The 26,939-nt window shown below is 43.0% G+C and overlaps 1 protein-coding gene across 1 annotated transcript in view; it reads left to right on the top strand.

The window, feature by feature from the left end:
- Nucleotides 1-18,428, top strand: part of hspg2 (heparan sulfate proteoglycan 2) — a 197,386-nt gene extending 178,958 nt beyond the window's left edge. The window contains exons 74-88 of the mRNA XM_042343774.1: nt 233-335; nt 420-529; nt 1,180-1,288; nt 2,665-2,763; nt 3,166-3,387; nt 4,474-4,718; nt 5,627-5,798; nt 6,298-6,420; nt 12,064-12,139; nt 13,209-13,287; nt 13,987-14,028; nt 14,164-14,234; nt 15,933-16,016; nt 16,782-16,885; nt 17,291-18,428. Of these exons, the coding sequence (XP_042199708.1) occupies nt 233-335; nt 420-529; nt 1,180-1,288; nt 2,665-2,763; nt 3,166-3,387; nt 4,474-4,718; nt 5,627-5,798; nt 6,298-6,420; nt 12,064-12,139; nt 13,209-13,287; nt 13,987-14,028; nt 14,164-14,234; nt 15,933-16,016; nt 16,782-16,885; nt 17,291-17,463 (1,812 nt within the window). The 3' untranslated portion in view covers nt 17,464-18,428. The remainder of the gene's footprint in view (nt 1-232; nt 336-419; nt 530-1,179; nt 1,289-2,664; nt 2,764-3,165; nt 3,388-4,473; nt 4,719-5,626; nt 5,799-6,297; nt 6,421-12,063; nt 12,140-13,208; nt 13,288-13,986; nt 14,029-14,163; nt 14,235-15,932; nt 16,017-16,781; nt 16,886-17,290) is intronic.
- Nucleotides 18,429-26,939: the final 8,511 nt, after the last annotated feature.

Genomic DNA, 26,939 nt, shown 5'->3' with positions numbered 1-26,939 from the left:
TCATTACACTCCACAGTGTATTGTGAAACACTATGAAAAGTCCTGCGATTGTAAAAGGCTAATATGAAAGGATGATTATTATTTAAGAAAAATAACTTTCATGTAGTTATGGAAAGATGAGATCAAATCGGACCCAAATAACCAAACCTCTCTTGCGATCTTAAGAAATTGAGGGAAAGTGGTTTCCATTCCAACTGCAAGGATGAACCTTTACTATCTCTGTTCTTTTCAGGGGAGTTTCCGTGGTCTGGATCTGAATGAAGACCTGTATGTAGGAGGGTACCCCGACTTTGATAACATTTCTAAAGCAACTGGACTCGACAGTGGATTTATGGGTGAGAAACTCTTTTGACTGTGACTCCACATGCCTGCACCATCACAATATTTTGTGACGCTCACCAACTCATTCCCCTTCCTAGGTTGTATCCGCCAGCTCACCATTCAGGGTGATGAAGTGATCTTCTCTCTCCCAGAACTGAGAGCCACGGGAATCTCCAACTGCCCGACCTGCAAGGACAAGCCGTGTAAGGTAAGGAACTCCAGCACTGGTCACAAGATCTTCCAATATTCAGTTTCTCAATGAGATGTCTCATTGAGGATGATGGTGTGCTCTTAATCATAGAATCTTATAGCACAGGAGACCATTCAGCCAAATTATGCCTGTGCCGGCTCTTTGATAGAGCTTCCCAATCATTCCCATTCCCCCCGCCCTTTCCCCAAAGCCTTGCAATTTTTTTGGCATCAAAGCTAATTCTTTTTTTATCTCTTCTCTCCATCGGGTCTTTTACAGCATTAATTTGCAACAAGTTTCTGCCAGTCTAGAAGTGCTGTAACTATAGTATTTGTTCGGGCACCTGGCTGTGTCTGGGAGAGACTCACCCTTTCAGTGTTACACTCCCTCCGTCTGGGAGTAAAAGGGAATGAATTATTTGGTGACCTGCGGTTCCGATGTAAAACGGTTGCTTAGTAACTTGCAATCAAGACCCTTGAGGTTATTAATTGGCTTCACTGTGTGGGGGACATTATAGCAGTTTCACATCAGTCAGGAGTATTGTAGATCTGGGTTTGCAGTTGGTGTGAGAAACTGCGCTGCATTTAACATCCATTGTGGATTTAATGACAGCATTAAAACTTTATGGTTTACTCACGGAGAAATAACTCAGGCATGTTCTCTTTCAGAATGGAGGCAATTGCGTTGACTCAGACACCAGCAGATACGTGTGCTTGTGTAAAAGGGGATTTACTGGGAGCAACTGCGAACATTCCCAAGATCTGCACTGCCACCCAGGTAATCTGTGCTGCTGCTCCTACTCATGTCCTGATGGTGGGCAATGCAGTGTGTATGGACAACAGCAACAACTTGCATTTATGTATATGTAATAATAAGAATAATCCTTGCATATATCGCCTTATCTTCAACTTCGCAGTAAAGTGGATTGACTGTATACTTTTTGGGCCAAATGCGGCAGCCAATTGTACACAGCAGCGTCCCACAAACGGTCGTAGATTGAGTGACCAAATAATGTAGCATCTTTCATTTAGAGTAAAGTCTCAGATCACTTTATATGTAGCGACTTTCATACAAGAGAATGTCTCAGCGCTGCAACAGGTCTCACCCCTAATGTAAACCCGCAGTCTGGCCTCTCTTGCCTCTGAGTCGGAAGACTGCGGGTTCGAGCCCCCACGTTGGAATCACATAGTCTAAGCTGACGCACCAATGGGGCGGGTGGGGGGGGGGGGGGGGGGTGGCATAGTGGGAGGTGCCGTCCTTCAGATGAGTCATTGAACCGAGGTCCCGTCTGCCTGTTCATGTGGCTGTTAAAGAGCTCCTGTGGAGCTAATCGAAAGGAGAAGCAAGTTTCTCTCTCCCTCCCTGTATCCTGGGCGATGATTCCCCCCAAATAAAACAAGGTTGGTCGCTCACTCCATGGCTGTTTGTGGGACATTGCTGCACGTAAACTGGCTGCTGTGTTTTTGCCAATAACATACGCAATAAAACCACTTGATAGTATTTCCTATGAAGCGCTTTGAGACGTGTCGAGAACGTTTATATCAAATGCAAGGATTATTATTATCGATAGGAAGTGACAGTACTCCCAACACTCAGCTGTTTCCTCACTTTAATTTCAAAGGTCAGACAATAGCACACTCACCTCTGGGTCACAAGGTTGTGCGTCAAACTCCACGTCATAACCTGAGCTCCATCTCTGCGCTGACACTGAAGTGCAATCCTGAATGAGCACTGAATTACCAGAATTCGGTTAAAGCTGAAGCCCCATCTGCCTGTTCAGGTGGACGGACATTAGATATCTCATGATACCATTGGAACAGAGCGAACAGTTCCTCCTGGAGTCCTGGCCAACATGGTGGTTGTTCACCTATTGCTGTTTGCGGGACAATACTGGCACCAAACGGTTGCTGCTTCCCCCCCCGTATAATCGGATGTTGTAAGAGTGAAAATTCTTCGCATTTAACAGTGGTTCGTCCCCTCTCCCTGCAATCACAGCCAGGAGCTGAGGGCCCAGGGCTGAGCAGGTCTCTAGCTGGCTAGAATCAGGGCTGCCAGAGGCTAATTGTCAGCGCGCACTGTGAGATGAGAATCAGGAAGAAAGAGACTGTTATTGTACAGTGTTTCTAACACCACCTTCTGGCTTATGTCCTCAGAGGCGTGTGGGCCAAATGCCACGTGTGTGAACAGGGCAGATGGTCTTCCTTATATCTGCCGCTGTCACCTGGGCAAACGAGGACCAAAGTGCATGGACGGTGAGTGAGTGTGCGCGTGGGGGTGTGTGTGTGCGCGTGTGAGTGTGCGCGTGGGTGTGTGCTTGAGTGTGTGCACATATGTGTCTCTTTTGTTCACTATATGTGTGCGGGTGTGCCATGTCTCATGTTGTGTGCATTTACCTGCTCTCTGTCTTTCTCTATCTCTTCTGTGTCTCTGTCACCCTCGGCCTCTGTCACCCTCGGCCTCTGTCACCCTCAGCCTCTGTCACCCTCGGCCTCTGTTCTAGTGTTTCATTCTGAAATACCAGGATCACTCTCTGTAAATTACTGTCATTTTCATAATTCAGGAGTTGAACTTGTTTTAAGTGTTGCTGTATTTCCTGCTGCTGCTGTGGTTCAGAAATGGAAACATCTTCTGTTCTGTACTCTGCTGCTTTGCAGGGACCTTGGTTACAGCTCCTTCATTCCGAGGCCGCGAGTCCTTCGTGTCGTACCCAGCGCTGAGCAACATCCACAACGAGCTGACCATTGAGATGCGGTTCAAGCCTCGCTCGCCCACTGGCCTCATGTTCTTCAGCAGCGGCAAGAGGATGAAAATGAACGACTTCGTCTCGGTCGCCTTGGACAACGGCTTTGTGGAATTCCGTTACGACCTGGGCTCAGGTTAGAAGAAATTCAGTGATCAATCATAAGCTGCCGCGTTTCACCAGCGAGATACACAGTCACTCAGCTTTACAGTATATTCTGTGAAGCGCTTTGAGACGTCTCAACCACATGATACGGCGCTACATCAAATGCACGGATTATTATTACTATTATTCTCTTCCCTATTCTTTGAATGCAATTCCCAATCAAACGTTACCCGTTACTCTCTGAACTAAAGTGCTTCACAAAGTAGCTTTGAGTGCGCGTGTCTTGTTTTATTCTGTGTAACCTCAGTAGAATTAAGCAAAAAGTCAGGTGCCTTCAGGAGAGAGTGGGGGACGAGACATAGAGGGTGGGTGAGGTGAAACAATACAGTGAAGCTTCGATTGGAAAGGGTATAGGGAGGACCTCACCTTCAGGTGACCAACCTTATAACAGAGACATTCTCAAAAGCTTTCTACCCTTTGGAAAACGGAGCTCCATTCAAAGAAATGGGCAAAGACGTCTTCTAGTTTAGCCGATAATCACACAATCACAGTATTATTCCTTGTTTCACTGGAAACGGTTAATTGAGGAATCACAATGCCATCGATGACTTGACTGAGCAGCAGCTGGTAGTGGGCACGTGAGCTCTGGACCCTATGAACTATCATCGACATGTGTCACCTTCCTTCTCCCACACGTGTATGCACACACATACATACACACGCGCGCCCACACACACACGCGCACACTCACATGTCCACACACACATACGCGCACACATACATATGCACACATACACGCGCACATATGTGCGTACACATACACACTCTTAAATGCACACACATGCATGCTTGCACACACACACCAGGAGATTCCAAGGAAAATTCTGCAGGTTGTAAATTAATCATAGAATAACCCCGGGGGCCAGAAAGGGAACGTAGTTTGCGCGAGTGAGTTGCTTCAGTGGCACGAGCTGCATGTAGTGTCATCTCATGGTCACCTGAGGATAGATGATTATCATAAAACTGAACCAACAGACCCCTTGATCAAACAGCTTTCATCTGGAAGCATCTGAACTGGCTTTGATTCATTAACCAACTGGCCTCTCTGTGTCCCCAGGTCTGGCTATCCTGCAGAGCTTGAAGCCGGTCACTCTCAACAAATGGCACCAACTCCGAGCGCATCGGTACAATAAGGAAGGATCACTGCACGTTGACAACGACTTGGAGGTCAGACAGTCGTCTCCAGGCAAAAGCCAAGGTCTTAACCTGCGCAGCCCCATGTACCTGGGGGGGGTGGCTACTTCCGAGGCTCTTCCCAAAGCACTAAGTGTCACACAAGGAATGGACGGCTGTATTGCTGAGGTGAGGCTCATGAATGAGAACAAGTGAATCTTACATAGAATCATAAATCGTACAGCAGAGAAGGAGGCCATTTGGGTCATTGTGCCTGTGCCGGGTCTTTGAAAGAGGCTATCCAAGTCCCACTGCCCCACTCTTATCCTATAGACCTGCACATTTTTCCTTTTCGAATACCTATCCAATTCCGTTTGAAAGCTATTATTGAATCTGCTTCCACCTCCCGTTCAGGCAGTGCATTCCAGACCATAACAATTCTCTGGATACGGGCTACAACTATAGCAGAGCCCTGTAGATATCTACCAGCCTTCAATGGACTCAGTTGGTAGCCCTCTGGCCTCTTCTGAGGAGATACAAGTCCAATACCATAACATAGTTCTTTCCGATACTCCACACAAGTAATGTGCTCTAAATCCTACAGGAACCATCTTTTCCACCTGATAATCTTTCAGGCATTGTATGCTTACACTTACAATCAGAAGAAAATTAATTATTGAAAACAAAGTGTGTCCCTACATCAATATGTAGAAACAAAACCCGAGGCGTATTCTAGCCTCCTCAGTGAGAGCAATGTCAGTGTACCCAGTCTGGGTGTACCCGAGCCAACAGGATATCAGCTCATTCCGCACTGCATTTCCAGAAAGCTTAACTTTTTAGTTGCAACTACTTTGGCCCATCTGTTCCCATCCCTTCGTACTGTACACCCATTGCAGCTTCAAGCATACTCGCATGTACATATCCACGCATATATGTACTCCTATACATACATACAACAATAGCGCCCTTCACTCAAGGACATACACACATACTCACACTCTAGGTGCGGGGGTCTTGATGCTCTAAGTGACTGTCTCCTCTTCCTGTGCTCCTATCCATGATGGTTTTGATGCCACTGACTGATGTGTTTTGTTTAGGTGTTAATCAATGGAAAGAAGGTGGACCTTTCCTACACCTTCACAGCCAGCCTGAACGTGGGCCAGTGCTACGATAACTTGTTGTGTGACACTCAGCCCTGTCTGCATGGGGGCACGTGTCTGGCAACAGCAGAGTCAGAGTATCAGTGCCTTTGCCCACAGCAATACCAGGGTAAGTCGGGCAAAATTACACTCTTTCCTATTTCTATTGTTTGCTGGTACCAGCCAGAACTTATTGTAAAAGTATTATTTTATTCTGGGAATCTCTGGGTTGGTATCAGAGTGTTGAAGATGGATGGGAAGATAGTCATGAGCCCATCCATTGGCTTAATGGGTTAAGCTTTCTGTGACTATTTCTTGCCAGCTTCACTTGTCATTTTTCGCACTCTGTTACTTTCTCCACAAAATCCCTTTGTTTTCAAGCGCTCTGGGACACTACCTCCCATTTTCCAAATACAAGCATCAATACCAGCGGCCAAGTGTGACGAGATGTTCGGTTGCGTTCTTATCCCCTGTGTGTAATTTCTTTTTTATTCAGTTTCCATGAAATTCACACGTCAGACGACGGTAACGCTTTGGGATTTGAATGGGGAAACGTCGCTGGTTTATTGTGAAGCTTTGCTAAAGTTTTGTGACCGAGCTATTTTTTCCAATTGTGCTCCTATGTGTAGGTGAGAGGTGTGAAGTCTACCTGGAGCCATGCTCGCAAACCAACCCTTGCATGAACGGTGGCACCTGCGAGAGGAACCACTGCTTCTGTCCGATGGGATTCACTGGGCAGAAGTGCGAACTAGGTACAAATGTAGACGGAAATATTTCTTGGATATCTGCTCTGCACCTTAGAAACGTGCCCCTGATGAGAAACGACATCGTAAAAGAATCACCAGTGATTTAACAGATGCGAATAGCCTTTCCACTGCTGTGTGTGATGGCGCTTGCATGCAGTGTGGTTGCAGTGCTGTTAAGAAGCTAATGGAAAACATTCCCGTTAGGTGGACGTACTTAGCTGTTTCATAGCTTTGTGTCATATAGCATAGGTCACACATAATCCACCTACTAATCGTGCTCTTCTGCTCTCTCTCTCTCTCTCTCTCTCTCTCTACACCGTTTGATGCCCCACCTCTTCAAACATCTGTCCAATTCCATTTTAAAAGATATTTTTCGATTATGGTTTGCGGCAGAAAATACCGCCTTCCAATCACCCTGTGTAAAGGAAGCTTTCCACCCTCCTCTTTAATTCTCCTCTTGTTCGTTGTAAACTACACCGAAAGCAACTTCTGCTAGGAATCTTCCCCTTTCCGCTTCACTGTCATTTCACTGGAATTTCTGTTGAATCACCTCTATTTTAATCAGAGAATGTCATCAGCTGTGACACTTTGCTGCTCAAGCACAGATTCAGTGTTAAAGAAGTTAAAGCTAAGTGCCATTTGACACACTGCCAGTTTGGGGCAATGGTGAAAGGGTTGATAGTATCCTCAAATATCAAATGGGTGACGCTCCTCAGAAATAAAGGATTGGTCAGATCCGATTTTAATGCAAAATGATTATCTTGACTGTCATCTCTTAGAATTAATATAGATGGGGTTTCAGATTGGGATCTTGAGGACTTTCTATTGGCAAGTGAGAGGATCTGGGTTTAATTCCCGGGCAGGGCAAAATGTTGGGTAAGTTTCCTTCCTCCACACTCCTCTGTTTACCTAGCAGTAAGTAGGGTTTAATAATCCCTTCCAAAAAATAATAATAATAATTTGGTCACTCAATCCACGACTGTTTGTGGGACGCTGCTGTGGAAAATTGGTTGTTGCATTTTGCCCACAAAATATACAGTCAATTCACTTTACAGTATATTCGGTGAAGCGCTTTGAGACGTCTTGAAGACGTGATAAGGCGTTATATTAAATGCAAGTATTATTATTTGTTAGTATTATTATTACTAGTCCTGTAGCTCAGTGGTTAGAGCACTGGCCTTGCAAGTGAGACACCTGGGTTCAATTCCAGGCAGAGGGCGAAACCTTGAACAAGTTTTCTTACTCCACACAGAGCCTAATAATAATCCCTCCAAACAAAACAATAATAAATTGGTCATTTTCAATCCACGACTGTTTGTGGGACATTGCTGTGTGCAATTGGCTGCCGCGTTCGCCCACAAATATATACAGTCAATTCACTTTACAGTATATTCTGTGAAGCGCTTTGATAAGTCTCGAAGGCGTGAAAAGCGCTACATCAAATGCAAGGATTATTATTATTATTTGGTCTGATTACTGCTGCCATCTAGTGGTCAATATCCAATATTGTCTCCTCACTTTCCCAAATTGTTCAAGACTCCGACTCTGTCTGTAACACAAACCTCCCGCTCGCTGGTTTCTCCTTTATTTTGTTTTAGAAACCGGCTTCCAGATAGTGGCTGGATATTAAAAATGTTCACAATTCTCCACAATCTTAGATATCATGACAAGGATCTTAAGGGTGAGTCCAGATGGAATTTTGGGCCTCTAGTCTCACCCTTGGTCAGCAGCTAATTATTGGTGTGTTGTTTAAGCAAACATTTTGCAATTGCTATGATGCTCTTCCAACATCTCATGGTATTGTGGAGAATTGTGAACATTTTTAATATCCAGTCACTAACTGGAAGCCGGTTTGTAAAACAAAATAAAGCAGAATACAGCGAACGGGAGGCCTGTGGTACAGAGAGTCCTGTAGCTCAGTGGTTAGAGCATTCGCTTTGAAAGCGAGAGACCTGAGTTCGATTCCAGGCAGAGGGCGAAACCTTGGGCAAGTTTCCTTACTCCACACAGAGCCTAATAATAATCCCTCCAAAACAAAACAATGATAAATTGGACACTTCAATCCACGACTTTTTGTGGGACATTGCTGTGCGCAATTGGCTGCCACATTTCGCCCACAAATATAATAATAATCCTTGCATTTGATATAGCTCTTTCACGTCTTCTCGACGTCTCAAAGCGCTTCACAGAATGGACTGTAAAGTGAATTGACTATATTTGTGGGCGAAACGCAGCGGCCAATTGCGCACAGCAATGTCCCACAAACAGTCGTGGATTGAAAATGACCAATTTATTATTGTTTTGGTTTTGGAGGGATTATTATTAGGCTCTGTGTGGAGTAAGGAAACTTGCCCAAGGTTTCGCCCTCTGCCTGGAATCGAATTCAGGTGTCTCACTTGCAAAGCGAGTTTTCTATATACAGTCAATTCACTTTACAGTATATTCTGCGAAGTGCTTTGAGACGTCTAGAAGACGTGAAAAGCGCTATATCAAATGCAAGGATTATTGTTATTATTATTATCAGTTCAGAAACTTTAGGCTCACGTCCAGTGTAGACTTGGACAGACTTGTAAACAGATAAGTCTTAAAGAGACGGTGTCCCATAAATGTAGGTGAAAACGCATTTGACCAAAATGCACTCACAGATCAGGGAGTTTATATTGAAGGTGATGGTATATTTGGTGACAAGCTGACGTTGTGCTAAGGCTTGTTGCGGTTCGTTAATGATTCTATTTACACCTACACAGGATTGTCGATTGTCAGCCCAGGGTCAGAGTGGCTTGTGGAGGGTAGTGCGGGTAATGTGATTCACTTTGTGTTGTGCTTTCACCTAAACTATTGAAATTGGTGATGGTTTCTGATTTAGCACGGCCCTGGTCCTGTTTCTAACACAATGTCTGTTAAATGATGCACTGAAGTTTGACGAGAGGACAGAGGATACCATCTAAACAAGTCAGGGTGCGAGTCCCACATAGGAAGCTCTATCCGTAGCTGAATGATTGATGGCCTGCAGTCGGCTGAATTTTACAAATGCTGCACTTTTATTTCCTTTTTCTGCCCAGCCGGGTGTCAGACACATACGGAAACCCATCACCGTGCTTAAGAGTCTCTAAACTGAGAATTCCATGCATCAGAGATAGATTGAATGCACACACTCTCTCCCTGGAGGGACACATCCTGCTTTCCTAATTCCGGAGAGTATTAGGCACAGGTTGACAAGAGCCTCGGCTCGGGGAGCCCAGAATGTGCGTTGGGGTAACTGCTGGAGTCTAACCAGCTAAAACCACATCGCTTGCCATTGATATTGTGGTCTGGTAAGCTTTCCCGCTGCTTGTCCAGCTCGGACCACCCTACCCTTTAGGGCTTTGGCTTGCAGGGTTAAGGGTTACTTTCTCATAGGAATTAATACTCAGTTTAGCAAATCTGTGGAGACTTCTTACTATCTTTCCGACTTGAATCGTTTTTATGTTCCAGAGAAGCACAGAAATCCACAACATAGTAGGAGGCGATTTAACATTATTATATTTCAGAGATTTACAAAGAACATACAGCACTGTTATAGTATTAGTTTTGCTCATTTCTCCTCTAATGAAGCCAACTATCTTAATCCCAAATTCCTACTCTTTCCTTGTGTGCTTCCTCTGCATGTGCTTGTTCAATTCTCTTTTAAATACCAGCAATTAACTTTGGTCCAAAAACCATCCTTGGCAAATCATTCCAAGTTCTGACAAGCCGGCCTCGGGGAAAAAAAATCTTCCCCTTTCATGTTCCTAGTTATAAATCTTCAATTATAGAGTTTTTTTTTAATCACAAGTTACAATTCCTTTCCCATTTTTATTGAGGTTAGTTGCAGATTTTCTTTGCAAGTATTAACAACCAATCTTTGGAGAGGATGGTAGATGTTGCACTTTAAGTTGCCACATCTCGAAAGCTCACACAACAGAATAATTTCTGGCCCTGTTGTATGTCCCATTAACCATGAATCAGAACAAAGACAATATAATTTGCAGCAGCATCAATCCGATCAACCCACGTGGGAGCTGTTGCTGAACAGCTACACAAATGCAGCTATAAGTACGGAGTGTCACAGGTACTTAGTCAAGTTTGGGGACTAATATGAGCATCAACAGCAACTGAGTTGGAATCCACTCCTGTAGTGCATCATTTAGCCATAACGTACATGTTTTAATCCATTAACACTCGTGAAGTGTAATCCAACAAAACCAGGCTGTAAAGTGTTGGAAGTGTGTGTCTCCTCCCATTGAGGACATAATCTTTTGCCTCGGTGGTTGTCCATCACACCAATCCTTTAAGTGAAGGATTCCCGACCGGGGGTGACATCAGGATGTGAAGTTCCATTTCCTTAATGTTTGGAGCATGTTTCCCCCCATTGTCACGGCAACCGTTGAGGAGTTGGGACCATTTCATGCATACTTACTGTACTAATAAAAAAGCTTGGCATCTTGTGAAATTCTCAGTCCATGGATTGAACCACACTAGGTGACTCTTTTTCACCCGTGAGAAGCGCTCACTGGATTTATACTGTTTAAATTATACAATCACTTGTTTACTTGTGCATTTAGTGACTTTGGATATAAAACACAGATGGATCCCTGCAATCCCACGTTTAACAAGCATTTTACCATTTGGGATAGAATGCCTCTCCCTCTTCTTTCTTCCAAAATGCGTCATTTCACACAGCACATCATCAGAGTAGGGTAAACCTAACCTTTCTAAACCCAGCTCACGTTCCCTATCAGTGGGTGAACAATTCAACTCTTGGTGAATTCTGCTTCACAATTATAGGAAGAGCCCACATCGACGGATCAAAAAACGACGTTGCTATGAATGCTTGCATTTTCCACAAATCCTCTCACTCCGAAATATCCATCTGGAATCTCCTGGACTCTTTGTTTCTATTACCAATAACCTACAAATCTAGATATGAAACCGTGTTGTAAAAGCTAAAGCCCTTAGGTCTCCAATATCCAGAACTCACCAGAGCTCTGAGTATAAAATACAACCTGAAAGCAAGCAGAGATAATAATAATAATAATAATAATCCTTGCATTTGATATGTGTATCTGTGTATCTGAGCACAAGTTGGTATCTGCTAGGTTTATAATGGACACTGCTTCAATCCAATGTGGCACATTCGATTTACACACCTTTGGCCATCCATCAATATAATGTAATGCGTGTGGATTTGATGGCAACTCATGGCTTCCCAGTTCTTTACCCAGCAATAATCTGTCTGATTATCAAAAAAGTTCTGCACACTCTGCACACAAGTGCAAGTTGTTGAAACAATTTGTTCGGTTATCGAAACAAGAAGTAATGTAGATGGTGAAGGTGTTTATTTTACCCCAACTGTTAGCCATATTCCTGTTGGATCAACCTGTTTCCTGCTGTGCGATAGGGCAGTGGTGGTGGAGGAAAGAGACTTAGGATGTCTGTAACATAGCTTTCCAAATTTAGCACAATGAGTGTAACCAGAGCGGAGCAGAAACAAACAGCAGTGACAAGTCTTGAGATCACACCAGGAGTCTATTTTTGAGCCCAGGACTTCAACCTCACATATATCTGTCATGACATTCAGAATTAACGCAACTTCAAACTGATGGGCTCTTTTATCTCATTTGTTTCTAGATTCTCCTGTCCAGTACGGAGCATTCTTCCACGACGAGGGCTACATAGCTTTACCCAGACAAATGTTCCCGAGGAGGTAAGATCCACCGCAGCGAGTGAAAAGCCAGGGGCAGAATTTGAAGAATGAGATGCTGTCTAACAGCTGTGTGCCTTCCGCAAAGTCCTGATCTCTTAGTATAGTTTGTGGTCTTGATGGATGTCGTCGTTGGGCAATCTCTTCACAGTCAATATCGAGCCTTCGTCAGGTCAGGATCAGAGGAGCACTGGCCAGCTCCAGCCTCAAGCGGAGTCACTGTCCCATCCCAGTGACCTTTCACAGTTTAACTTCTTTGTCCTTTGATCGAAGTCTTCAAATCTTGTAAAATAATTCCCACGCATTATCCATTTCCCCAGAGACTCTTTGAAACAGAGAAATGTTCCTTATTTCCCAACAGATTTAGCAAAATGATTAACTTTTATGTGGGGCAGGCGCACTAAACAGGTTTGAATGGGTTAGTTTTGGAACATCAGAGGTAGTTTTGTTGTCCTCCTGTAATGCTGTGGTAAGGATCTTGTGTTGGTTCTCAGTGGGTGAAGTTACTTGAGCAAAATCTAGGGTGGTGCTGAGCTACATAACACAGCAAGGTCCCAGGTTTGCCACCCCCCCCCCCACTCCCCTGCACTGCATGGCAATGTCAGTCTAGAGCAATTGAGTTCCAAGTCCTAATGTGGGGTCTGAACCCACAATCTTCTGACTTCGAGGTGAGAGCGCTACCAAGTGAGCCAGGCTGACACCAAGACACAAATATTGAGAGATAGAGAGAGAGAGAGAGAGAGAGAGAGAGGTTGGGCTGGGAATCAAGAACTGGAAGTGCAACAAACTTCTTGCATTGTGGGTTTATGTCAGTGAAGCTACAGTAAGTGGTGTGAGGCCAGTATAGCAACTGGTATTTAATTTTTTATTCACCAAAAGGGAATATGCTGTTCCTAACTGTCACAGATTATTTATTCACTGTACAAACATGTGCTTCAAATCCAATTTGCTAGTTACGTTGCATTGCTTTGGCTACTTGTCACTGAAGAGTTTGTTCCTCACAAAGATTTATCTGCCAACGGCTGGGAGGAACTTTGTCTTATTTGGGTTTATTTCTTTATTTTCCTCCTAGTACCCCACGTGTCCCAGAAACCATTGAAATGAAAGTCCGAACAAGGACATCTAACGGGCTGCTCCTGTGGCAGGGAGTGGTGAGTATACAACAGTCAGTCGCAAACCCTTAACTCTTTGAAAAAGCAACTCGAGAAGAAAGTGGAGCTGTTGGATCTGTGGAATATATCGGCCTCAGATTGCAGATACACCAGAACCTAAATTTAGTTTTGATTCGAGACAAAAGTCAAATGTGGATGAAATCATGTTGACTTCTGATGTTCCTGTGGACAAGCAACAATAAACATCCTATTTCCCACGTATTTTATTTGGAGTCTGACTGAGGCCTCTTCACTCTTACAGAGCAGATTGTTTTACGTCAGAGATTCACTGTTGTATCGTGTAAAAATATTCTCTGCTCTGAGAAATTGTTTAAAGCTGATGGTAAAACTGCTGGATCTATAAAGAAAGCTACTTCAGTTAACACACAGCATGAGTGGCCGATTAACCCACATGTCATTTATAATAATAAAATAATAATCCTTGCATTTGATATAGCGCCTTATCACGCTACTGAGACGTCTCAAATGGCTTCACAGAATATACTGTAGAGTGTAGTGACTGTATGTTTTGTTTGTGAAAACGCAGCAACCAATTGAGCACAGCAGTGTCCCTAATGTGCGGAGAGCAGTGGAGATTTAATGTGTAGCTGCCATCTCTCCATTGATTAACATGCTTGGCTCCTTCCCCACCAGCCACTAAACCTTGTCCTGTTTTGCTTCCAATTCTGCAATCCCCAGGTTGGACATGACAGCCAGGAAGAGCAGCCTGGGCTCAGTGAGGTACTGAACATTGTATTGATTCCCTCACACATTGCAAAACTAAACTTCGCACAGTGTTTGTAGACCAACCAATGCAGAGCGAGAGGGGGAAAGATTAAGGGCCAGAATGACCTTTTTGTTTCTTCTGATTTTTAGGAAAATGGGGAAAATGGGAAAGGGAAAGATTATGTGGCTCTTGGACTCCGGAATGGCCACCTGCTCTTCAGGTAAGTCACCAGCTCCAAACAGCAGCCTCGCAGCTCAAGGTTACCTTCATCCTGTATTGAAGGACAGTACCTTTCCCTCATGTGTATTATGTGTGTTCTGTGCTTGTTCCCTTTCTCACCCTTTATCTCTAATGAGGCTCACACAGAAACATGGACACTTTCTGTATCAGCACCGCTTCCATTTTGCGTGATATACAAGATTATTAGATTTAGGATTCAAAATAATCCCAGGGCCGTATTGTTTATAAGCCCAAATACGTGTGTGTACGTGTGGGCTTCTGTGTTTGTGCACACGTCTGTCTGTGGGTGTGCTTCTGTGGGTGTGTTTCTGTGTGTGTGTGTATGTGTGCTTCAGTGTGTGTGTGTGTGTGCTGTGTGTGTATGCTTCTGTGTGTATGTGTGTGCTTCAGTGTGTGTGTGTATGTGTGTGCGTTCAGTGTGTGTTAATCGCAACTCTCTTTGCAGTCTTGACTTCAATCCAAATTTAAGCAGAGCCCCTTCTGGTGTTGCGCTTCCTGCAGTTTACCAAAACCCACTGATTGGTGTTTGTTGCTACATTTGCTTCAACCTTTCCTGTGGCTGTACGTTGCCACCAGTGCCAGAGTAAGATCTTATACGCAGTGTGTTTGAGGGCTATGAACATGTAGAACATGTATCTACTGTGAGGTACAAAGCTCTAACTTTCCACCTCATCCCCTGAGCGTACTTTGCCAGCTCCCCCTCCCCTCCTCCCACCACACACACACACACACTCTCTTTCCCTCACCTTACTTGGCCAACTCACTTGAACTGTCAGAATGGAGTGAGTGTGTGCACACAATTAACACCTGCACTGCAGTCTGGATGGCTGAATATATGGCATTTTGCTGGGACCCCAGTGTGAGATCTTGTGGACACAGAATGAGGGTTTCCTCAGGAAAGATCCTAGAAGCTGATTAAAGAGAATCGTCGGGCTATTTGGTGACCCCAATCTATTTGTTTACACCGCGGGTAGCAATAGACACATAAGAATTTGCTGGAGAAAGAAGACCAAGGTCCACCTAGTTCGCTTTACACCATCCTGGCAGTCTCTTGACATGTCGTGTCTCAAACTATATACTGTATCGTGAGATATTATTTTCTAGCAGAAATCTATCTATTTGTTCTTGAAACAAATGACATCTTCTGCTTCCACTGTCTGTCTTTTTCCCTCGGGAGTCTGTTCCATAAGTTTATTACTCGCTCACTGAAGTAGTGTTTCTGCAGATTTGTTCTACATTTATCCCCTTCAATCTCAGGCCATGCCCTCTGGTTCTACTGTTCAGTACAAGATAAAACAGTTTACCATGGTCTGCATTATCTATTCCCTTCAGAATCTTAAAGACCACAATCATATACCCCTCAACCTTCTCTTCTCCAGTGTGAAGCTGCCCAGTTTATCTAATCGCTCCTCGTAGTGCAGTCCCTCCATGCCCTCAATTATTTTTGTTGCCCTCCTCTGTGTCCTCTCAATCGCTGCAGATACTATTGCGGTGTGGGACCTGTTGATATTCTCATTTGATTGTGTTGCCATCAAAGCACCACTGCATTGGCACATGATGAAATGTCCGACATAAACCGTGGTGACAACGTACTCAGTGAGATTGAGTAGATCCTCTTTGACCCACCTTCAGCCACACTCCCCACTGAAGCAGTGACTGTGTTTTGTTTGACCTGCAGTTACCAGTTGGGAAGTGGTGAAGCCAATATCCTATCGGAGGACCCGATCAATGACGGGGAATGGCATAAAATAACTGCTGTGCGGTAAGAAAGCCCGTCTGGTGTTAAGAGAGTTTCTAACTTTCCAGTCTGTGGAAAATAGTGACCGCCTGGCACATGGAATTGAGTCAATGCTACAAATGTTAACGGAATCACTGCATCCTGACTTTCAGAAGTGGAGAGAGTCTGTGTAGGTCTGTTGTTCTGTCTTTAGAAGAGGAAATCGAGAGCTGCGGTGACTGAAGGCAGCCTTTTTCTGGTTTTGTAACAGAGGCCACCGTTTTTGGGGGCCTAAAAAATCCCTTTGCACTTTCTTCAGACTTTACCCACTCGGCATGTGTCAGCTGTAAATTTTGCAAATTAGAAATTGCGATTGATACAACTTATGTGGTTAGTGAATACATTAAAACTCACACAAGTTCTTACCTTTATTAATCATATAATCACCTAAGTCATACCTGCACCCAAGTCCCATTCAGTTTCCTGTCAAAACCCCCCACTTTGATTTCTTTGCACTATTTTATAAACAAATCATCTCCTGACTCCATTACTTTTCCAATTAATTACACATGTCCAGTGTAGATTATCGATTAAATTGGATTTTATATGATTTATAGAGTTTGCCTGTAACTCGGGCTTAACGTAAGTCATATTAAATGTCATGGTCCTGACTGACAGATACAATTACGTGAGTTTTACTGTAAGTGTGTCAGGAATTAAACTCTGATGTGGCGTACACACAAGTGGCTACCAGCAGCTTTAGGATAATTGCCAGTAACGATCTAAGAAATCATTTGTCTATTTTCACAGCGAAGGGAAGAGTGGACATATCCAGGTGGATGAGGATGAGGTGGTCAGGGGTGAGTCCACGGGAGACAAAGTCATGGTGAACACCAAAGGAAGCATCTATCTTGGTGAGTTCCCATACTTCGTAGTTTTGTTTGTTTATAATAAAATGCGAGGATTATTATTAATAATGACAATACTATAATTTGACTGGTACCGAATTAGTTTCCATCAGATTGAAAAGAAGGAAACTTGCTGCGTTCAAGTAACAATAGTCACTGTTAGTAGTGATTATTTTGTAAGCAAACATTTATTGAGTCAGAAAGATAAAAGCCCAATTTATCCGAAGGATTTGTTGATAACCTCAACTCCAAAACTCTTTGGCGTTGAGGTACAGATTAGCTAATAGAATGGTGGAACAGGCTCAATGGGCTCCTCCTGTTCCTATGTTCCTAAGGTCAATCAGTTATTTACTATATATTTGATTACTCTGGTGCAGTAATGTGAGGTGATGTTTGTGTTTTGATTTGAAGGTGGTGCACCGGACATCAAACCATTTACAGGAGGCAAGTTCACTTCCGGGATCACTGGGTGCATCAAGGATTTGCTCCTTCTAAATCAGAGACCGGATCAGCACTATGTGGAGCCCATCGACCTGCGGGTCCACGCAGAGGGAGGCGTCAATGCCCAGGAGTGTCCTTCATAGATGCTCTGATTCACCAAGGGCAAAGTAGAGACTTCTGGGGAAACGGTGCTTTGCTGCTATTTGTGTTGTGTATTGCAATCCTTTGTAATCCCCCTCCACTCCCCCTTCCGCCCCTTCAAAAAAAATCATCACAATTTCAGCAAATTGCAGTATCTTGAATGAAGGATCTCAGCAAATCCCAGGTCGGTTTCTTTTGTGCTTCCATCTTATAGGAAGGCTATTAACCATCCTCTCGAGGCTGAAGAACCTATGGATTTAGATCTCTCTCCAGCACTGAATTTGAATGTTAGTGAACTTTGCTGCCTTTGCCTCTGGGTTCTCGCACTGTGTTGTCAGGCACTCTGACCTGCTTTGGGGTCTGTACTTGAAATGAACCAGACTCTGTTCGTCACGGTCATCACATTATTAACTAAAAGGTTCAAAAGTTGAATGCGTGGAATCGTGTCCGGGTTCTGACTCCTGGAAGAATACATCTGTAATTGCATTGCTGAATGGGCACGTGGGCAGGTACCAGTTCTAGGCCCACACTTTCTGCAATAAGGCAAATAAGAATGACGCTTTTTATTGAACTTGTTTAGTGAGAGTTCAGAAATTTCTATCGGTTTAATGACCAGAAAGTGGAGTCTGGAACAAACAGGCTGAATATTCCTGCAGTACTGGCATCCGTTAAGCATGTGTAAACCTGCTGTAAAGCTGGTAATCTTTCCCCTCAGGGTCTGACCTCGACACAAGAGAGTAATATGCAGCATCAAAGGAAACTCAGAAACACTAAAAGCTTTGAAGCATCAATCTCCAGCACAAACTACTGTCGGCTCTGTAGACACCTTCTGGTCAAAATTGCTTCTGTCCAGAAACCAAGCAATTTAGTCACGTCATCGAGTTCTTAAAGAACCGCTGTTTGTGTGACTAAATATTTACTTAACAATTTTTATCCCCACAAAACTAGTGTTCCTTTAAGTAAGTTCCGGGGGTGGTGGTGGGGGGGGGGCGGCTGGGATCCATTGCTCATTTTGTGTTCATGACTTTTCTTAAAGGAATAAGAGTTGGGAAATGGAGTTAAATTTCTAAAGATTTCCTCCCTTTTCGTGGGGTTTTTTAATCCAATATTGGTTCTAAAAGGGTCTTTTTTTCTGTGGATAAAAACCGCTTTTAACTGTGGTGTTTGACCCAACTTTTGCATTGAGGGTAGATACAGTGCCAGATGTTCTCTCAGCTGGAGTAATGGTGTTTAAAACCAAAGAGCTTCTTTTCCAATTGCTATTCAATAGTATTTTTTTGCCGCACGTTCAAACTGTTGCTTATATGAAATTCTGAGAGAGCAAATGATTGGTTGGTTGGTTGGTTGAACCTGGTAATAGATTTAAAAGTCAGGTGTAGATACAGTATATTCCAACCATTCTTTGGACAAAAATTTGCTTATTTTATTGTGAAGATTATTTGCCATTTCTATTCTTCCAGTTTGTTTTGCCCATTCACTGATTTAACAGAATGTAGGCATCATCTGAACCTTTTGTGACAGAAATGACCTGGGTATGTACATAACACAAATGCAATTTTTAAAAAGAAAAATACCAAATTGTAGGACCCTTGCTTAGACATTAACGATGTTACAACTACTGACAACTCTTACTTAGCCTTGTCCAGAACCCTCCTCCCACCTGTTTAATATTCCTAGCATTCACAATTCAGTTAATTTTGTGCAACATCCCTAATTGTTTGTAACATGAAGGCATTTACTGTATTTTTTTAACCAAAAACCTGTTATCCAGTAAAGCTCAGTATTAATGAAAGCTGAACCCGCCATCAGTGGCTCAGTGTTTCACCAGCATTGTATTACCTCTAAGGTTTGAGACATGCAGTTTTTTTTGTGTAAAGCCATGAAAGTAATTGCCAAGGTGCTCTTGTTTTTTTTTGAGAAAGGAATAATTTATAAATAGCTTTGTTTTTCTTAATTCCGATGCTCTTCATCCATGTTCTTTGTCAGTAAACTCCTTGCAGCTTGACAATAAGCAGTTGTAGCGATTAAAAATTGCATTCTAGTTTAAAAAGATGTATAATGAAAACCACTTGTGTATTTACATCCATTTGATTGAGAACTTGTACTACAGACTACTAGAATAATTTGCTTCCCATCATTATTAACTGCGTTCCTGCCGGTGGTTAGTTGAAGACGCTTTTTGATTCCGCAAACTATCTTGAGAAGCAAGTGCCTTTTTTGAAGCTGGAATGAGATGAGCTGGAGGGCAAGAAGGATAATGATGAAGGTGTCTGAATGAGAGATTTGTATTAAATGTGATCAGAACACTGGCTGATACTAGAGTGGGGAAAGGAATAAAACCAATAAGAGCCAAAGCCATCCAGTAATGCCCATTGAGTGAGCTAGGACATTTATTAACAATCCCTCTGAACCTTTTATGCATTTTATTTTGTAACCATGTCTTATTCATTGATTTCCTGATCAGAGGAGCCAATAAATGTGAGTGTGAAGTGACTGATTGAAGTTAATTTGACCAGTTTGACTATGTGTTGATATCGGAGAAAGAAAGAAATGGATGTCTTTCTAATCTCAGTATACTTTGAGAAATATTGAACTATATATTTTATTTCTATTCCATTTCTACGCAACCTTATTTTTAAGACTATGTGATGCAATCCTCTTGTACTTTTTATGAACTAGAATTTGTTTCAATGCAAACTAAACCGTAGCCAGACAGGTGACACACCAAGGAATTGATGGTTTTAGGACCTCAGCAACACAATGTGAACTGTACATTGACAAGTGACCGGCTGAAATAACAGAAAAGGTTCAGAAAAGGTTTGATGTCTTTTGAAGATGTTTTCACCATTTTCTGTCTATTGCAATCTAACAAGGATCCTAGTCTGGACATCCCCATTCTTTGTGTTATACTAACCATTAGAATGTTAAATCATTAACTGAATACTGAATATTTCTATGCAAAGAAAGTTTTTTTTTCCATAATAACTTTTACATGAAGGACAGAGGCCGTGCCATGGAGAAAAGCTCCTTGAGAGGTGACTTGGGCAACTTGCAAGCAAGACTGTGATTAAAACATATCTGTGTTGGTGCTCGCTCCCCCACTGGAGCTGTCTACCCTGACCCCATTCCTCAAAACACTTTCATCTGATTCCCTTCTGTAATTAAAAGCCACTTGAGTTGCACTCACTGCTAACTTTTTTGGTGGAAAAAAAACCCTCCTCATTTATGTTCCAGTAAGAATCTTGCCTCCCAATTTGGTTTTCGGATCTCCAGGAATATCCTAAGAGACCTGCAATAACTCTCTTCATTGTTGGCTTGCGAAGATGAGTTTCATTTTATTTCTGCCCCAGTCACATTGCAGCACGAGATTATTAATGCAGTTTTGCTCAAGTCGCCTCCATTATCCTTGGACCATCGTACAATCTTGGTCACTGTGACGGCAGCACATAACACGCATTCTGTACACGGTGCTAACAGAGGGATGACTAGTTTATTGTCTGACCAGTGCTGCTTTGAGACAGCGTAGACCTTGGACGGGGGGTGTCTTCATGTAGGAATCCTCGTTATCTCTCACTTTAGTAAAGTTTTGTAAAGTCGAGGAAACGGAGGAGTGACAGTAAACGGGGATGAGTGAGAGAGAGCAGCTTTGAATGAAGGAAAACCTTAAGGTAGAAAAGCAGACACGAGAAACAAGGTCAAAATGATTCTATTTTTCTACATCATGACATTTTCTACCAAACAAGAAAAATGTGAAGGCTTTATCGTAACAGTAATATTTTATGGACATAAGATGCCAAAGAGCTGCCAGTGGGGGAATGTAGCTGTCTTTGGGTGGCGTGGCCTGGTGAAAGTGTAACGAAGTATAATTCCAGTGGATATTGTATTGTTTACCAAATCTGAAGTGTTTTAATATAAAAGTCTGATAGTCCTATGGCATCTATATATCACAATTGCCACTTATTTGGTGCTTAAATGGTTTCCTTGGAGTTCCCAAACGGACCTGCTGTCTGTGCCAATGCATTTTATTTAAACAATAAAAGCTTTTTAATTCACTGGAGCTGGCAATTGTATCATGCATGGTCATATTATAGCCAGGAGACTGATATGAAACAACACACACGCGCACGCACACACACACTGAAGAATTTACGTGTGCAATCAACGTCTGCTGATAAATCACACAGCCAGTTATCAGCATTAGATTGACCAGGAGCCTTACAGAGATTTACAGCTCGGCAACAGACCCTTCAGCCAAACCTCCACACGAGTTAATCTGATGCTTATGTTGTAGTCAATTGGCTGCTGCGTTTTGCCCAGAAAATATACAATCAATTCACTTTACAGTATATTCTGTGAGGCGCTTTGAGACTTCTCGAAGACGGAATAAGGCGCTATATCAGATGCAAGGATTATTATTATTATTATTATTATTGTTAGGCTGACGTGAGAACTGGGGGATGCAGTGCATTGTCAGAGAATAATTCTTGCATTCACATCTGGAGGACCTTGTGAAATGCTTCACAGGATTTACCATAAAGCGTAGCAACTGGATTATATCTTTTGGGTAAGACTTAAACTGAGGCCCGTCATTACTGATCTCAAGGTGTGATTCGAAAAGAGAAAGGCAGTTTCTCCCACCAAAAATTATATATATATTGTGGGTGAAACACGGCAGCCACTGCACAGCAGTGTCTCATAAACACTCGTGGATTAAACCTTGGTGCAAACTTTAGGTCTCAGAAGATTTGCCCAGAGAGATGGCAGATATGTGGCCTCTGTGTGCGACCAGGGAGGTCAGTTCCGGGATCTCTGCTGGAAAGGCGTTGTTCCGCATTCTTGCTTCTCTCTCTGCGATTGCTGGGGAGGTGTCTGTCTCGTGCCCACAGACCTTTTATCCCTCAGTCTCTGCTATTTTTTGCAGTGAGAATACTCTCTGGTGTCCTTTAAATGTTCCCGAAATAATACGGAGGATCCAGGTTGCTAAGCGCAGAGGACAATGGGAATGAGGAGACCACAGATGGCGAGTGTTCGAAACATAGAAACAAGAGGAGGCCATTCAGCCCCTCGAGCCATTCTATAAAATTATGGCTGATCTGTACCTCAAGTCCAAACACCCACTCTTGCCCCATATCCCTCGATACCCTGACCTAACAAATAGCTATCTGCCTCAGTCTTGAAAATGTGAATGGATCCAGCACCACAGCCTTTTGGGGGAGATAGTTCCAGATTTCCACTATCCTTTGGATGAAAAACTCACTCCTGATTTGACTTTAACTTTAAGGTGATATCCCTCTTGTTCTGGATTCCCCCAGCAGAGGAAACAGTTTCTCTGTAGCTGCCCTAACGAATCCCTTTATTATTTTAAGAACCTCAATCAGATCAAGGGAGTAGATACCAAGTTTATGTAACCTGCCCTCATAATTTAACCTTTTTAGCCTTGGTACCATTCTGATGAATCTGGGTTGCAACCCCTCTGGAGCCAACACCCACCTCACAAGCGAGAGACCTGGGTTTTGTTCCCGGGCAAGGCAAAATGTTGGGCAAGTTTCCTTATTCCACGCGCCTCTGTTTACCTTGCAATAAGTAGGAACCCGGTTGTTAATCGATTGGTGGATCGCTTTTCTGGGGGTAATAATTCCTTCAAAAAAATAATAATAATAATAATGAATTGGTCACTCAATCCCTGACTGTTTGTGGGAAGCTGCTGTGCCCAATTGGCTGCCATGTTTTGCCCATAAAATATACATTCAATTCACTTTACAGTATATTCTGTGAAGCGCTATGAGGTGTCTTGAAGATGTGATGAGGCGCTATATTAAATGCAAGGATTATTATATCCTTCCTGAAGTGCAGTGCCCGAAACTGAACACAGTCTCCAGGTGGGGTCTGACCAAGGCTCTGTATAGTTGAAGCATCATTTTCTCTCCTTTATATTCCAGCCTCTTGAGATAAAGGCCAACATCCCATTAGCCTTTTTGATAACTTTTTGTACCTATGATCTTGTTTTTCGTGATTTGTGTACGTGAACACCCAAATCCCTTTGCTCCTCCAATCCTATCCTTAGCTTCTCACCATTTAGAAAATATTCCATTTTTATATTTTTGGATCCATATTGGATGACCTCAGACTGCCCCACATTGAACTCCATCTGTTACAGTTTTGCCCACTCACTTAATCTATCTAAATCCCTTTGTAATATCCTGCTCCCATCTACACAATTTACTGCACCTCCTAACTTTCAAATGCAAGGATTATTATTTGTGTCATCTGCAAATTTGGATATAAAACTCTCTATTCCTTCATCCAAGTTATATTCACTTCACAGTATATTCTGCAAAGTGCTTTGAGACGTCTTGAAAACATGATAAGGCGCTATATCAAATGCAAGGATTATTATTTATATTTATGGTAAAAAGCTGAGGCCCCGGTACAAACCCTGGGGGAACACCACTCGTCACATCCCACTAATCAGAAAACGTTCCTTTCCTCCCTACTCTGTTTCCTGCTCCCAATCAATTACCAAGCCACAAGGTTACATCCCATTCCACGCACTTTTATTTTTGCTAGTAACCTGTTGTGCGGAACCTCATCCAATGCCTCTGGAAATCCATGTGGACGACATCCATAGACACTCTCTTATCCACTATGTTAGTGGCCTCCTCACAAAACTCAATTAGATTTGTCACACATGACCTAACTCTTCCCAAATCCTCGCTGATTCTCTTTGATTAGCTCATATTTGACCATGTGCTCAGTCACTCTGACCCCGATAAGAGATTCCAGTAACTTCCCCTCAACTGAAGTGAAGCTGACAGGTCTGCAGTTACCTGGTTTCTCCCACCCTCCCTTTTTCTCCCTCCCCAATCCAAGAGCACAATTCCCGAAGATAGAGCTTTGGAAAATTATGACTAATGCATCTGCGATTTCCTTCCCTATCAAGGGGATCTGCTCAGGCACCTCTGCCCTCCCAACCACTACCCCTTCCCCATCTCCCCTCACACTCCGGCCCTTACTTATCCCTCCCTCCACATCTTCTTCACACCTGTCTCAAACCATTATAACCCACATGAAACCCACCACCTGCTCCCTCAACCCTATCCCTACCCCTCTCATTAGCTCCCAGCTCTACCTCCTTGCCCCCCTACTCACAGACATCATAAACCTCTCCCTGTTCACTGGCACTTCCCAGAGAACAGCCGTCATCACTCCTATCCTCAAAAAACCTTCCCTGGCTCATTCCTGCTCTCACATTACTACCCCATCTCCAGCCTCCCTTTTCTTTCCAAGTTCCTGGAACGAGTTGCTTCCCAGCTTCGCTTTTTCCTCTCCCGCCACTCCCTTCATGAACCCCTCCAATCGGGTTTCCGTGCCGCCCACAGCACAGAACCCACCCTGGTCAAAGTGACAAATGACATTCTGTCCATCTGCGACCAGGGCTCCCTCTGCTTCCTCGTCCTCCTTGACCTCTCTTCTGCCTTTGATACCTTTGATCACTCTATCCTCATCCACTACCTCTCCTCTCACCTCAACCTTTATAGTTCTCCTTAAGTGGCTCAGATCCTATCTCTCACACCGTTTCCACTTTGTCTCCACTAACAGTTCCTCCTCCAGGTCACACATCGCCTTGTGCAGCGTTCCTCTGGGCTCTATCCTCTTCAACTTGTACACGCTCCCTCTCGATGACATAATCCACACACATGGAGTGAACTTTCACATGAATACGGATGACACCCAACTCTATCTCTCTGCCTCCACCCTGGGGTGGAATCTATCAGGACCTGGAGATTTGTCTATCTTTAATCCCATTATTTTCCCCATTACCATTTTTCATTTATATTAAATCCATTTTAATATTCAGGTTTCCTTGTACCGCTGCTATTTTGTCTTTTCCTCTGTGGTGAAAACGGAAGCAAAGTATTCATTCAACAAGCCTGACATTTCCTTATGGTCAACGACTGTTTGTGGAACACTTCTGTGCACAAATGACTGCTGTGTTTTGCCCATAAAATATAGTCAATTTACTTTACAGTATATTCTGTGAAACCCTTTGAGATGACTTGAAGACATGATCAGCCACTATATCAAATGCAAGGAATATTATTATTACAGTCTCACCTACATCTGTCTTTAATGGACCCACATTTCCCTTTACTACACTCTTTCTTTTAATAGATTTATAAAAACTTTTACTGTTGCCCTTGATATTCCTTGCAAATTTATTCTCATATTCCCTTTTTGCACCTCTTCTTACTTTATATGTTGCTTCTTATAAGTCTCCCAGGCCGCTGGATTTCCATGGTTTCTTGCAGTAGTGTAAACCTTTTCTTTTAGTTTGTTGCTGCCACTCACCTCATTTGTTGACGATGAACTCCACAAGAGGAGCTTTTGTGTTTAGGGGTATGGACTGGTTTTGTATTGTACCAAATTCTTCTTTGAATGGTTCCCACTGTATGTCCGTGGGTTTATCCATTAACAGTTCAGCTCAGTTTACTGCAGTTGATTTATTTCTCATCCCTTCTAAGTTCGCCTTGTTTAAATTTAAAATCGTGGTTTGTGACTCTCCCTTCTCCCTCTCAAACCTTATATCAAATTCAATATCATTATAATAATGCTTTAATTTCATATATAGCGCCTCGTCACGTCTTAAAGCATTTCACAGAATATGCTGTAAAGTGAATTGACTGAATATTTTGTGGGAAAAACAAGTCTATTTGAGTGAATTATGGTCACTATTTGCCAGATGTTGCCTTACCTTCACATTGTTAACTATTCTGGTTCGTTACTCATCACCAAGTCTAGTTCGCCTAATCTAGTCCGTTCTAAAATATATTGTTCCAGAAAACTGTCCTGAATACATTCTGGAAATTTGTTGCGTTGCCTACTGGAGCTATTCTGCTTCTCCCAGTCTATATGAAAATGAAAATCTCCCATTACAACCACATTGCTTTTGTTACATTCTTCCCTGATCTCTGCATTTATTACATCCCCCCACGACATCACTACTATCTGGAGGTCAAAAGACAACTCCCACCTTGTCTCCTTTGCTGTTCCTTAATTCTATGCATAGTGTTTCCACGGCCTGATCACCGTTACTGAAATACTTTCTACTGCTGGATTGTGTCTTTTATCAGTATTGCTGCTTCTCCTCCTTTCCTAATGTCCCTGTCCTTTCTAAAGATCTTACAGCCTGGAATATTTAGCTCCCAGTCATGCCCAGCTTGTGGCCAGCTCTCTGTAATGGCATCATACCCTTTAAGCTGAATTTGTGCTCCCAATGCACTTGTCCACTGATAAACAGCTGAGCCCAGAGAGTGGAATGCTGGAGAAAGCAGCATATTGAGGCAGTTCCTAAATTGTATTCCCTCAAACTACCTCTAACAGCTACAAAACAACAACTTGTATTTATATAGCGCTCCTCACATGGGGCAGAATTTCAGAGTGCTTAATCCCCCAAATATCCATCATATATTTCAATTTA

The sequence above is a fragment of the Callorhinchus milii genome, unplaced genomic scaffold (assembly GCF_018977255.1).
Source record: "Callorhinchus milii isolate IMCB2004 unplaced genomic scaffold, IMCB_Cmil_1.0 Scaffold24, whole genome shotgun sequence".
NCBI lineage: Eukaryota > Metazoa > Chordata > Chondrichthyes > Chimaeriformes > Callorhinchidae > Callorhinchus > Callorhinchus milii.
This window is presented reverse-complemented; position numbering and strand designations above follow the sequence as displayed.